The sequence below is a fragment of the Maniola jurtina genome, chromosome 13 (assembly GCF_905333055.1).
Source record: "Maniola jurtina chromosome 13, ilManJurt1.1, whole genome shotgun sequence".
Taxonomy (NCBI): Eukaryota; Metazoa; Arthropoda; class Insecta; order Lepidoptera; family Nymphalidae; genus Maniola; species Maniola jurtina.
In genome coordinates, this window is record NC_060041.1 from 9,178,019 (window position 1) to 9,192,640 (window position 14,622).

Consider the following 14,622-nt stretch of genomic DNA (forward strand, 5'->3'; position numbering starts at 1 on the left):
TATGTACTTACTAATTTATTCCTTTTGTCCATAGGTTATAAGACCTCCAAACTCGGATGTCGAATTGGAACTGTACCCGCTACAGTTGAAGATTTTGCGACATGCCCCTAGTCCACAAAGCAAGTATTCGATTTCAGTTATTTTGCTGCCTGTTCATTAAAAACAAAAATCTGCTCTGCTTTGTACCCTGTTACGTTGAGTGAAATGAGTGTATCACTATGAATCCCTAAGATTTATTCATACATCGGGCTGGTTGTAGGAACAACGTCTCTCAGCGCGATAGGCGCTATGGGTGGCGCGGGCGTGGGCAGCGTGGGCACTCTGTGCGCACCTTCACCGCCGGAGAGACAACTCGCCTACACGGCCGCCTTCTCCAGACTCGCCACTGTAAGACAGGTGAGCCGTTTTGTGAGAAAACGCAGGCTGCAAACCGCAAACTGCAGACTTCTTTATTCCTGGATCCTCTTCGACACTCAGATGTTCGTCCGTTGTATGTGAGACCCCTGCTGCAGCTCCTCGCCGGGTCACTCCAAGAATCCTAGCAGGTCAGTGAGGACTTCTGTGTTGCTCCCTAGAAGCCATTGTAGGCTTCGCATTGGTCAAATACTCGCGCTTTGAGTTCTTGCGCTCGTTCCAACGACTTATTTTAATGCCAAAAAGTTTTTCCTAGTCAGAAGAGAACTGATAAATAGTCTGTTCACATTCATACCGACTGCAGAGACACACGTTGATTTCTGCTGCTGGTTGCTATCGAATTTGAAATATTACTTTTAAGCATTAAATCCACTAAATCTGGGGCAGGGGCAAACTGCAGCGGGATTCTTGGTTTATTTACAATAACTTGAAAGATTTCTTTCGGTTCAGGTGACTGAGTTCCTGTGTGGTGCGTTGGGACTAGCACGCGAAGATGTCCGTTTGTGGGCGCTCGGGAACAACGCAGGGAGCGGCTGCGGAAGCGCTGCGTTGCTTTTGGACGATGAACGGCCAACGCTTCAAGCGCTGCGTCTGGACGAACGGACAAGGCTACTGCTTGAAGTGAGGAATCCGGATCTAACATGGCCTGAAGAAATCGGTGCTTTGGGGTGAGTGACATAATATTGTAGACGGTCTAGAGCGCGAAGATGTCTCTTTGTGGGCTTTGCTAGTTTCCGTATGATTTGTCAGGAAAAATTTCATCTATTGAGGTATTAAGAGTATTACTAAGAAGACATACCCGATATCCCAGAAGACATTACAGTTTCCCAATCAGTCTTCCGTTAGCGTATATGTAAGCGTATATCGTTTGTGCTCAGCGCGAGTACGGGTGTGGGCAGCAGTCGCTGGGCCGAGCGGCGCGAGACGCTGACCGCGCCGCAGATGGCCGGCGCCACGGGGCTCCACAACCTCGGCAACACTTGCTACATGAACGCTGCTCTGCAGAGCGTAAGTATGCTCAGCAAACTCACCTTCCACTTCATAACATCTACCTGAATACAATTTATTATTTCTATTGCCCTTCTGTAAATTCTTTCCATTAATCACGTTCTCTTGGGGTAATTAATAATGCGGTGGGTTCCCAGATCCTTCTGCATACAACTCACTAAGAGAACGAAATTTCGCTTCTCAGGTTTTTACTGTTATCATCAATGTTAGTGATAATAACCGGGACCGAAGGCATAACGTGCTCTCCGAGGCACGGAGGAAACGAAAAGGCCAAATTCGGGTCTCCAAAGTCGGTCGCCCATCCAGTTACTGACTTGGGTCAACGTTGCTTAATAAACGCAACCGATTGATATGCGTTGTCACAACTAGGCCACACGTCTCCTCAAACATTAATTCTATAATGCAATAAATAAAAAATCTCCAAGTTGCTGAATTTAAATCAGTATAGTAATTCTTTTCTTATAGGTATGGAACACGGGTCCGCTCACTCAGTATTTTAACTCCGGTATGCACATGTATGAAGTGAACACAAGCAACCCTCTCGGAACTAAAGGCGTGTTGGCGGTTCGGTATGGCGAGCTATGTAAAGAGGTCAGTAATATTCAATACTTAAGATACAGACATATGACCTTTTGACAAGAAAATGAATACTCTTGTGGGAACTAAGTTTGATATTAGGTTTTTTCATCTGTTATTTTTTTAGTTATACAAGTATATTTTATTGATTAATAGTTGATTACAGTACCTACTACCGTTTTTATAAATCTCGTCTACAAAATTCGTATGCGCAAAAAAGCGCAACCTAACGCCGACTAAAGCTGAATATACAACAGTGACTACAGACCTTTTTGTTTGATTTTAGAGACAAGAACAAATATTCAGCAGAACGTAATACATAATAATCCCGTCCCCGTACAGGTATGGTCGTGCAGCGCACGATCGGTAGCGCCGTTACGCGTGCGCTGGTGCGTGTCCAGACACGCACGTGCGTTGGCTGGCGGTGGGCAACACGACGCGCAAGAGTTGCTAGCGTGGCTGCTGGACGCGCTACACGAAGACCTCAACAGAGCCGCCCCTCCGCCTCGCTCGCCGCTCCCGGCTGCCTCCGACTCCGACAGCCGCCCTGACCAGGTGAGCACGCGTCACGAAACTTGACACAGGCGCTTGTTAGGTTACATATGTGGCGGTTGACACACTCGCAAGCACACACACACGACACACGAACCCAAGCCGGACGCCACTAACGACGCTTTCACTAGATGGCAGCACGAGTACCATAAAGCTGAAGCTGAAGTAGAACACGCAAATCTGAATCACAGTAACGTAGTGTTTATATGAATCTGCACTATAATATTATAATATAGAAGTTTAAAGATACAACCCTCGGCCCAGCTGGCGCTACCAAGACGTACACCGCTCGGTTGGGAGATCTTCCTTTGGTACAGTCGAGTCTGCACACCGCTCTCGTACACATAATAACATAATATGGTGCATCGTGTCTGTGCATTTTCAGACACAAGCGCAGAATGCTAGCTAGTAAATTTTTTGTCCCTTTATTTTCGTGGGGTCTATGTTTTAATTTTCCTGTTTATAATTTTAAAATAGCCCTATGTCTTACATAGGTGGTGGCAGCGGAAGCGTGGGCAGCGTACGCGGCTCGCAACGACTCCATAATGACGGAACTGTTCTACGGGCAGCTCAAGTCTAAAGTACGGTGCTGTTCGTGCGGCCGCGAGTCCGTGCGGTTTGACACGTTCAACATGCTCAGTTTGCCGCTACCTATGGAGTCCTATGTACGCGCCACAGTCAGGGGTAAGAATCTAAGTTACTTCTTTATTTCATCCCATTGTACTTTCTAGCAAACTGCCGCTACCTATGAAGTTTTATAGTTATGTGCGCAGTGCACCACCATCAGAGTATGTAATCGGTAAAAAAGGTGTATAATTATATGAAAATATCAGACCCGCAACCTGTGTAAGCATACAAAAATCGCAATTTTTTTAACTTTTCATCGACTAACGTGTTAAAATTTATGACCTTATGCAGGTTGTGTAGAATACATGGATTGCTAGCGCGAACAGCGATAAAGATGACGGCTGCAAATCCGTTCAGAAGCATGTTCCATACTTCTGCATTCCTAAATTTCTATATCGTTTTTAGTGATACTGTTGGACGGGTCGGTTCCGGTGAAGTATGGTGTGAGGATTAACTCCGAAGGCACATATTTGGACTTGAAGAAGAATTTATCGGAATTGTGCGGCTTATCACCTGAGCTGTAAGTGATTTTATATTTCCGAGATAAACTGAACCATATTATATTTGGTTTTGGTCTGAACTAGACATTGATAAATAGTGGAAAGTGAAACAGACAGCATGACTTTCCTAGTCTTATGTATTTCATTTTACTAACTCTAATATTATAATAGCATATTTGCATTCAAACTAAAATAAGTTTGACTGGTCTTGCACTTACAATACAACTACTAAATAACTCTCAAAATTGTATAACAATTTTTCTGAGTGGTTTCACAATCACACAGATATTTCAATGGCTTTTTTGTTTCTTCAACAGAATGCTGCTTGTACTACTATCGGGCGCAACTATAGGACGCGTTCTAGAAGACGGGGCAAAAGTATCTCCTAATACTGCGCAGGAACTTTTTGTGTATGAGCTACCTGCGCCCGATACAGATTCCAGTGATGGGGAAGACTCACTGCCAACATTGGGTGAGGCTAACTGCTCGACTTTTGTATACAATTTTTCTCTTGTTTCTCTCTAAACTAAATTTAGAGTATCTGCATCTTTTTCTTTTTAATATTGCTAAAAAAGGATGGAACATAAATTTTAGACTAAAAGACATTTTTGAGTACAATCTACAAATTTAAATAACAGACTTTCGACTGGCTACTAAGGCTACGATATTTGACAGTTCTAAGTTAAATTAGGTTTCTCTGTCCTTTGCTTATTACATTGATAAGAAAGAGATGCGAATTCAATAAATTTTAGTTGTGCTCAGAATCAGTACCAGTAGTGAACCAGCGATTGGTTGATATAATGTTAAGGAACACTTCAGATTACACCAACGAGCTGGAGGAGACGGACTCGGGCGTGACGGAGGGCTCGGGCTCGGGCTTGGCGGACGGAGCGGCGAGCGGCTCGCCGGACGGCGGCGAGGTGAGTGTGGCGCGCGCCGCCTCCTCCTCGCTCTGCATGCCTGCACTCTTCTGCTTTAAGGTTAGCCCCACCCCACTCCGCACCACCCCGCTTACACTCACAAGTTCACACGGCATTTACACTAGCGATGGGCAATTCATTCGAAAAACAATCGAATTATTCGATTGTTCTTATCATTTGATCGTTCTCGATCACAATCGAATGAGGATTGAAATCGAAACTGCCGATTATCTATTTCTAAGGTTAACCGCACTTTAGATGCGAATTTGTATGGTACGTATGAAGTGCGGTCGGCCTTAAGTGCGATGTGTGCCGGGTACTGTACAGAAATACGTCACACTGTCACTATTTACAATAGTTAGGGAACTTCTAACAAAACGTCGAAGCTTCGACGTCACTGGCAAGCTTCAAGCTTCGTTAGTACATTTGACGCAGGTAGCCCTGATACTTTAATTTAACGTCACCATAGCTTAATATTTGACATATCGTCGATTCAGGATCAAACCGAGAGTTCCCGCTCTCTAGTTCACTCTGACAGCGCACACATAATGTTATTAGGACCTAGGCACACTGCAACACAAACCGAACACCACACTGAACACAGGTAGGTATACTTCACACAAGGCGCAAGTTACCAACACATTGAATACCAACCAACACATACTATTTAATAAGACAATACCTAATATGAATATTTACGAATGAACAAATAACCTTATGAAACTATGAGTTTGAAGTAAAAATTCTGTAAATATTTGGTAATAATTTTAACTGCATATTTGATGTTATTGTAAAAAGTAAGCAATTTGGGGAATAATACTGATAACTGACTAATAATGATAATATCTATATCTCTTTTACAAAATTAACAATAATGGTCTAAGTTTGCTTTATAACTAAACATTCCTCAATTGAGGACAAAATTATGTTTTGAATCATGAGGTATACATATCTTTGACAATTTAAAAATTGTACATATAATTTAGAAATTGATGACATACAAGACGGCCACAGGTATAATATAAAATCAATCCATTATATTCTTTGTGTTCGCAAATTCAAATTGCTATTGTTTAAAATAATCACACTAAGTTTTTGTTATTCAGCAGAACATTGTAAGGTAGAAAGGATTTGGCTTAAGATTGGAAAAAAATTGTTTTGCATATGTCATTTAGGAACTTAGATTTTTGATGAACACTTTATATCTTGCTAATTATTGTATTTTCACTGTAAATGTTTTGTCTTACTTTTTCACACTTATTTCACATTTTTACGTTTAGAATATTTGGAGCTTTTTTCAATTATTATTTTTAGCTTAGTGGGTGTATCATTGAGTTGTGTTTGTAAATTGCTATGCGGTATGTGAATTTTAGTGCTAATGGTTAAAATAAGCGTACAATAATGTTGCTAATAAAGTTATGTCCGAAGTTTTATTTAAATAAAACTAATAAATTATACCGAACTTACCAACATTCTAAACAACTGAGCCAGGGGGTCTCACCATTCACGTCTTGAATAATTTAAATTCGATTAGAAATACACTTTTCTTTTACTAAAAGTAGTCTGAACTGCAAGCGATAGGGGCAAACCCCAAACACTATTTTAACCATTAAAAGGTGTCACGACCCTCAGCAATGAGAGTTACTATGCAGAGAAACCCCTGTCTTTTATCTTTGCTCATTAGCAACATTGTTTACAGTACCATTTGTAATGTAACTTGTAATAAGAAATAACAATTAGACCGACTGTTTTGCAGCAGTCGCGTTCGGAAATTCTTATGTCCCAGAGTCCACCGACCGCAGCCTATGGGGAGCGCCATACTTTACCTCGAGGAACTCGGCCCAATCACTCCCCCACACCGAGTGTGCGCTCACTCAACGTGGTGCGCAACACGCCGCGCTTCGCGAGCGTCAAGTTTGCGTCCTCACCCGCCCACATGTATAGGTTGAACCACTTCAGCGACTCGTCGTACTACGATAACGCGCATTACCTGATCGCAGTGCATAGGTGAGTCGACACTACCTCGAATACAACGAGTGTGCGCTCACTCAACGTGCGCAACACGCTATGCTTCGCGAGCATCAAGTCTGCATCATCACTTGCCCATTCATGTTAATTGCAATCTTGAACCTAACATAACTAACAGAACGATCGTCAAATATAACATTCCATTATTGATACAAGTATTCATTTACTAGATGATGCCCGCGACTTCGTCCGCATGGATTTACATTTTTCAAAATTCCGCGGGATATCTTTGAATTTCCAGGATAAAAAGTATGTGATAATCCAGGGTATAATCTATCTCCATTCCAAACAGCCAAATCCGTCCAGTAGTTTTTGCGTGATTGAGTAACAAACTTCCAAACATCTACACTTTCACATTTATAATATTATTAGATTTATAAGAATTAGGATTATATTAGAATCAGGATTAGGATTAGTTCACTTTGAAACAATAGTATTTAACTTAAAAACTGTAAATTATTGTTTAACCTAAGTTTTTTATAAATGAAGTATTTTATATAGGAAACAAGTGGCAGGAGAAGCGTACCTGGTGCCGTGGCAGCGCGCGCGGCTCGCTCTGTTCGGAGTGCCGCTCGTGGTGCGCGCCGCGCCCGGCGCGTCTGGCCGCGAGCTGTACGCGCGCGTGTGGACGCACGTCGCGCGCCTGCTGTCCGCGAGACCCGCCACCCGCGCTAACCATGCCGCTGATTGGTATGTACTACTCTTTATACAGTTCTATCGAAGATGTATCTAATCGAAGATTATGTAAATGACCAAAAGCATGGATTTAAGTTTTGTATTTGGTGTGCTCTGTTGGCAGTGATGACAGCCTGGGCTACGAGTTTCCGTTCACGTTGCGCGTAGTGGCCGGCGACGGGCTGTGGTGTGCGCTGTGCGCCTGGCCGGCTCTCTGCCGCGGTTGCGCGCTGCCCACCGACGACGCGCCGCTCGTCGCTTGCAATGGTAACACTGAGGCCATACGATGCATTTCCGATGCGTTGCAGCTGAGAATTTGAGTGTTAGATGCCACACAGGCACTGCAACATCACTCCGGCAGAGAGAATGGCGTTGCAGCGCGCCCCGTCTCTCTGGTCCAAAGTCAGTTGCGTGTGCGGTCGCCGCACGATGTTGTAACGCATTGTGTGGCATGGTACAGCGATTTCTATGTAGGACAACGCAGCGGCACCGCCAGCGCAGCTGTGGCTTCAGTCTAACGCTATTCTTATTCTTAATTAGATACCATACAAATTCTCATGCCTGAGAGTTTTCAGTAATGTTCTCAAGGATGTGAAATCTGCCAATCCGTACTCTCTTCTCTCGTTCTGAGAGGAGACGAGCGGCCAATAGTGAGCCGGCGATGGGTGTATCATAATGACAAATCTTCGTTCGAGTGTTACTTTTCGGAGTTATGTGCTTTTTAAGCGATCTAATATCATTTGCTTTAACGCTGAAGGAAAAAATTGTGAGGAAACCTGCGTGCCTGAGCGTTCATCATAATGTTCCAAAAGTCTGCCAATTCGCACAGCGTGATGTACTATGGAGTATGACAGTAACCCTTCTCATTCTGAAAAGAGACCCGTGCTCAGTAGTTGGCCGGCGATTGGTTGAGATGATGATGAATCTCCTTCATTCAGGCACAGTGCGAGCGCGGCGGAGGTCGGCCGGCGCTCGGCCCGACATACCCGACACCAACTCTCCTATCGCAAAGGCTAAACTCTACAGGCAGACTAGTGCTCGTCTCACCGACGCTGAGGTAAGTTTTACGACTTTAAGGTTAGAAATATTGCTCAAGTTAATGATTAAATTATTTAAATAAAAACATAACTAAAATACCACGTTTTAAAACTGACTAAAAAATATAAAATTTATTATAGCCATGTAAATACCAAATAATTTCGAGAAAAAAGTTAACTGCCGAATCCAATTCGGCCGGGCTGCGTTCAGGAAGATGTTTTCTCTTTTAAAATTCCTCAGTGCTTGAAGAATAGTCTTCTCTAACAGTCTACCTAATTGTCGTATCATAAAGTATTCAATTGTTTTGTAGAACGACAATCGCGTCGGCGGCGGTGAAGTACGAAGGTTAGACATAACGGCGTTGCGCAACGTGCGCGGACGGGTCATGCTCGCTATCGACTGGGACCCCACGGCGCTGCATCTGCGATACCAGACCACTCGAGAAAAGGTACTGTGCACTTCTAGGATCCACTTATACCACAGAATACTTAATGAATGGTATCCATCATGTATAGATGGCTCAATCTGCAAAAACGTTTGAATAAATAGTGACTCTTGTTATAACGTAATAAAGTACAATTCAACAACACTGCGACCTATTCGTAAAACGCCGCTTTCCATTTTGCGTGTGGGCGGGGATGTGTGTGTGTGTGTGAGCGCGCCTGCGTACGTGCGTGCGTGTGTGTATGTGTGTGTGAGTGAGACATGATTAACATCGCTTTCGGTTAGTTTCTTTATTGGCAAGCGTTTATAGACTTTATACCTTACAGGAAAAAAGAAAAAAAAGAATGAGTTATGTTAGGTTCCTATTAAGTATGAGCCGTCTCAGTCAAGCAGTATTCCTATAACGGACCTATCATCTATACCCGATAATGTATCCTACATTAACTGGTCTGCTTGAGACTAAAAAGTCACCGTGTATTTGTAATGCTCAGGCGTGGATAGAACACGGGTCGGTGGCTGAGTGCGAAGCGGCAACGTCCAGGCCCATCGACCTGGGCAGCTGTCTGCGCGCCTTCACCTCTGAGGAACGGCTGGAGCAACGGTACCACTGTGCTGCGTGTCGAAGTGCGCAACCCGCCACCAAGAAACTACAGATATGGAGGCTTCCACCCATCATTGTGAGTGTTACAAGTTATTATTACTCACCACACTCAACACTCACTCAATCACTGGATCAATGCTGGATCCAGAGGCCATCGACCTGACTACAACTGCTCAGGTTGCTGGCCTTGCACCACGAGTGTGTGTCCATCACAGGTGCCTGTCTTAGCACGCAACCGCCAAGCATTGTAAGCAAAAAAATCTTCGGTTTGTATCGGGCTGCGTATCTAGAGCTCAGCGGTTTCTTAACATCGTAAAAGCCTGTACACGTCGGCTTAAGCAACCGTCCGCAACCTCCAGAGTCCTAGATGCGCGTCGTAAAATCGGCGACGCGTAGACGCGCATCTCAAGATGCGAGGGGTAGAGCCATCGGCCACACAAATCTACTGATCTGGTCTTAAGGAATTTTTCTCCAAGCGGCTGCTTTCCGAGGAGGAGGAGCTTCTTAACGTCACTTCTTCTTACGTTATTTAGAAAACTTGACACAAAACTGGAATTTATTCAAAATCTTTTATTTCAGATAATCCATTTGAAACGTTTCCAATACGTGAACAACAAATGGATAAAATCACACAAAGTAGTCAATTTCCCATTCCAAGACTTCGATCCGACGCCGTACCTCGCCTCCGTACCTCAAGAAACTATACTCAGGCATACAGAATTAAAAAACTTGAACAAACGGCGCTCCTCAATGTTTGTTGATGTCGATGATCATATATCAGAAAGCGATACGGAGAATTCTGATGACGATGCGTTGAGAACTAACGATGCACCGTCCAACGACTCATCGAAACGGAAAAGCAAGTACGAAAAAAAGAAAAGAGAGTCAATGGAAGTGAAAGGCAGACAGAGGTTGGAGTCGACGAGTTTGACGGCAACTCCTGTGCTGGATGACAATCTGGTGGATTACCATCAGCATCATTTGAAGCCTGATCAGGATACCTTCGACTTGAAGTATAGATTGTATGCTGTTGTGGTGAGTTGAATTCGAATTTATATACATATTAAAAGAGTCTGACTGACTGACATGTCAACATTCCAGAAACTTAAGATTTTGGATATATATTTTCTCTCATAAGCCCCTAATGAGGAAGAATTTTCAGAAATTCAACAGATATATTTACATACAGATTTCTGTGAATGATTGTGGTCCTTTAGCCAAATTTTATTTGATGATATATGTGATTTGATGACATAATATAGCTCAAGTTCAAATCATATATTAATATTATTCAATTGGTATTTTGACTGAATATTTTTTTGACTGACTAAATTCCGCCTACTCATTACATGATTTATGCCTATATCTATAATAGGTACAAGTCAAATACGGAATTATGGGTTACAGACAGAAAACGAACCTCTGTTTACCTTTGGTATATATTTCTGTTTATTTTATTTTTAATTTATTTATCTGGCGGTTGTGAAACAGGCCCTTAGGGTAACAGTATCATTTTCATTCCAGTCGCACTCGGGGCAGCTAAGTGGGGGTCACTACGTGGCATACGCACGCAATCCCTCAGGCGCCTGGTTGTGCTACAACGACAGCTCGTGTCGAGAGCTGCCCGCGCGGCCCCAGCCGCCCCTCGACCCCGCGGCCGCATACCTTCTGTTCTACGAGAGAAAAGGACTCCGGTACGACGCGTACTTGCCCGATACGAGGGGGCAACCCCCGCCACAGCCGCCCGACCTACTCGACCCGGATGATGCGGACCTAGGGAAAATGTGTGTTATCTCTTAGTGCGGGAACATGTAAAAATATTTGTTGTGTAAAATTAGTGCAAGGATAACAATAACTTTCTGTTCACGAGGGAAAGTGGAGAAAGATACGACGCGTACTTGCCAGAACCAAGGGCGTAACCTACGCCGCAGCCGCCTGACTTACGCGACCCTGATGATACGGATCTAGTGAAAATGTGCTCATAGTAATGCTCTTAGTGCTGGAATGTGTAATAATATTTGTTGTGTAAAATTAGTGCAAGGATAACAATAACCTACGAAAAAAAAAGAGCATCCATACGACGCGTACTTGCCCGATACAAGGGGGCAATCCCCACCACAGGCGCCCAACATGATCCTGGTGATAGGGACCTAGGGAAAAATCTTCTGTTACAAAACAAAACGTTAAGATACTAGGCGTATACAACAACCACAAACGACACAAGTGATTCGATTCTATACAGAAACGTGGAACTTGAGAAAATGTGTGAAATCATCACTTACATTCCATTCGAGAGAAAAAGATAAACTGCGTGTTTATCCAACACGAGAGGACGTGATAGTATCCGTGGTATCCGTATCTGAAGACACAAGTTTGTGATAAATAGATTAGCCTCCAAACCAAATGCTAACAAGAGTCAGTCAGACTACAGCAAAATATACGCGTTACGAGACTGCAGCCTAAAATCAGGATAATAAAAGATAGTGCCATGTCCCTGACACCACCAACTAGGCAACTTGTACTTGTACAGTATGCCTTCTTTATGTAAATGTCTCAAAACTGTAAATAATTTATCAATACCAATGTGTTTGAATAATGGGGATCCACAGGCAAAACGTACCTCAGAGTGGGCCACAAGAGGTCCAGCCAATGTCAATATCAGTGTTTGTTTTGTTGTTGTTTGCTTGCTTTGCTAAGAACTGTTGATATCAATACAATATACAATTGTTTCGTGAATTACTTAAAGATGTATGGTGCCTCGTACAATTAAAATTATGGCGTTTGGCTGCTCAGTATGGCCGGTTGCACAGATGGTATACTAACTATGGCCGGTTGGGCTGGTTCGCTTATACGCCACCTGTCAGTGTAAATTGACAGTCTGGATCCCCATTATGCGTGTATTATATGCAAATATATGTAGTTATAATATAATATGTATAAACTCATACTGATATTACTTTTCTTAATAATAAAAATAATATATTCTCTATGAATAAATTGTTTCCAAGAACTTCTAAGTCTTATGTAATGTCATCCATTCCGTCTCAAATAGATCTCATATCTTTGATACAAACTATGAAATTTCCTGACACTAATTCTAAATAGGAATAAATTATTGAAGTTATTCACTTAATTTACAAAAACTTTTTGGTCAGAGAAAAATATGGTTATAAAATCATAAAAATATTAGTACCTAACTAATTATGGCCTAGATAATAGTATATTTTTGAATTTCAAATTGTAAATAGCATTTTTAGCTGCTTGCCTTACATAAAAAAATAATGCTTTTACTAGATGATACCCGCGACTTTGTCCGCATGGATTAAGGTTTTTAAAAATCCCATGGGGATTGTTTGTTTTCAGAGATAAATATAGGCCTAGATCAATCCCTGGGATGCAAGCTATGTCTGTAGCTTTCATAAAAATTGCTTAAACGGATGGACCATGAAAAACTAGCAGACAGACAGACACATTCACACTTTCGCATTTATAATATTAGTATGGGTTTAAAAAGACTAAAAAATTGTATTCTTACTTAAATAAATCATTCCTTCTTTGTTAGGTCTGGATGTTTTGAAAATATGTTTTGTTGATAGAAAGTAATCCAGTTTTCAAAGATTATCCTTATGAAGAACTCTAATTTTAGTAAAACAACAATGCGTTTGAATTTTTATTTGTTGTTTTTTTTTTAAACTATTATTTTTATGTTCAATTAAAAGCTACTGAAAACCTTATGAATATAACACTTGTCTGATTGTTTAGTTATTTATGGAGACTGATGTGATTTTAAATAGAATATTATGAAATCCATAAGAATATGGGCGTACAACATTAATCTTATTTCAATGTATTTATGTAATAATATAAGAAGTTATATTAATTTTAATGTCTCATATACTTTGTTAGCAGCAATGCTTTGACCATTATTTAATACAATTAAAATAAGGGGCCATCTATTTCTTAACCGTTTTTTAAGGACTTACCTCTCACTCAACATTAATGTAATCAAGCGTGAGTTATCTATAAAATGAATAAAATTAACTTAATATATTTTTTGAATGTTCAATGATCATATTTTCATTGTACTTATCGAAAGATTAAAATTGAGACAACAGAGACACAAATTGATCACAAATAAAATATTTTCAATACTTACTTAATAATTGTTTCCTATAGTTTATAATAGTTTCCGTTAGTTCTTCTGTATCTCCTTTAGTTTCATATTTCTGTACAATGTTCCAATTGCAAAAAAACCCTGCCTCGTTACAGTGATTTGGATGATATTTTTGTTTTATAATTTTTATATTTAAGTATTTTTAACATTTGTGAAAATCTGTATTATTACTTTCTGAATAAAAATATTGCAAAAATAAATAAAAGAAAATTAACTTTTCCAAAAATATCACTAGCACAGCTGCTGAACATACCTAGCATTGAACAAATAACCATAAGACATAATATGTTATATAAAAACTATGTTATCGTTAATTATTTTACTAATAAATTATGATCAGTGTACCTAGTTGTTTGTATGTCATAATATATAATTCTATCATTTAATGTTGTGTATATTCACTTATCACATTTAAAGAAAAGATAATGGAAGTCATTAAATTAAGCCTAAGTGAACTCAAAACTGATATTTTAATATTATTAATTAGAATAATTCGGTTAATGCAATGTTTATTTTTTGATTCGCTCCACAGGTTTCAGCCTATGATTTTACCGGACTTAGGATAGGAACGGTTGTGTTTAACAGTCTACCTATTCTACTATTCTATCATAAAGTATGTACTTACTTATATTTAATTAAGTATATACATTTGCTAGAAAATGACAGTTGATCCAGTCGAAAAATTATAAGTAGGTAATTCATATGTATATTACGAAAATAAGAACCATTCGTGCGTCGTCGTGTATATTGTTAGTTGTCTCAAAAACTAGCATCCGCCAAATATGCTGGGTAAGGCCTATTATATTATTATTTAAAGTGTATAAAGTGAATCCCATCTCCTAATTTACAGATTTTATATTCTAAACTATCATTAATGAAGTGTATTGGCACAAAATTGTCATGTATCCTAATTATCCATTAAACACATATTTTTCATAAGATACATGTTCAAAAGTATTAGCGCTTTAATATTCTATCTAATTAATGATTATATTATTTTACTGTTATCAATTTCAAATAGTAAGTATGAGTTAATTACCCTGTGCAATAAATATTATTATTTTG

At 40.6% G+C, this 14,622-nt stretch overlaps 1 protein-coding gene across 5 annotated transcripts in view; it reads left to right on the forward strand.

The window, feature by feature from the left end:
* LOC123871470 (ubiquitin carboxyl-terminal hydrolase 32) overlaps positions 1–14,622 on the forward strand; it is a 35,153-nt gene extending 20,531 nt beyond the window's left edge. For 2 of the 5 annotated variants that reach the window (XM_045915306.1, XM_045915307.1), the window contains exons 9-26: positions 35–119; positions 260–396; positions 865–1,082; positions 1,293–1,422; positions 1,888–2,013; positions 2,341–2,553; positions 3,045–3,234; positions 3,583–3,697; positions 3,995–4,149; positions 4,497–4,657; positions 6,354–6,604; positions 7,127–7,315; positions 7,425–7,567; positions 8,239–8,357; positions 8,649–8,786; positions 9,274–9,459; positions 9,963–10,418; positions 10,908–14,622. In XM_045915306.1, coding sequence (XP_045771262.1) covers positions 35–119; positions 260–396; positions 865–1,082; positions 1,293–1,422; positions 1,888–2,013; positions 2,341–2,553; positions 3,045–3,234; positions 3,583–3,697; positions 3,995–4,149; positions 4,497–4,657; positions 6,354–6,604; positions 7,127–7,315; positions 7,425–7,567; positions 8,239–8,357; positions 8,649–8,786; positions 9,274–9,459; positions 9,963–10,418; positions 10,908–11,183 — 3,288 coding nt within the window. In that variant the 3' untranslated portion in view covers positions 11,184–14,622. The remainder of the gene's footprint in view (positions 1–34; positions 120–259; positions 397–864; positions 1,083–1,292; positions 1,423–1,887; positions 2,014–2,340; positions 2,554–3,044; positions 3,235–3,582; positions 3,698–3,994; positions 4,150–4,496; positions 4,658–6,353; positions 6,605–7,126; positions 7,316–7,424; positions 7,568–8,238; positions 8,358–8,648; positions 8,787–9,273; positions 9,460–9,962; positions 10,419–10,907) is intronic. The other 3 variants (XM_045915308.1, XM_045915309.1, XM_045915310.1) reach the window with 3 other exon arrangements.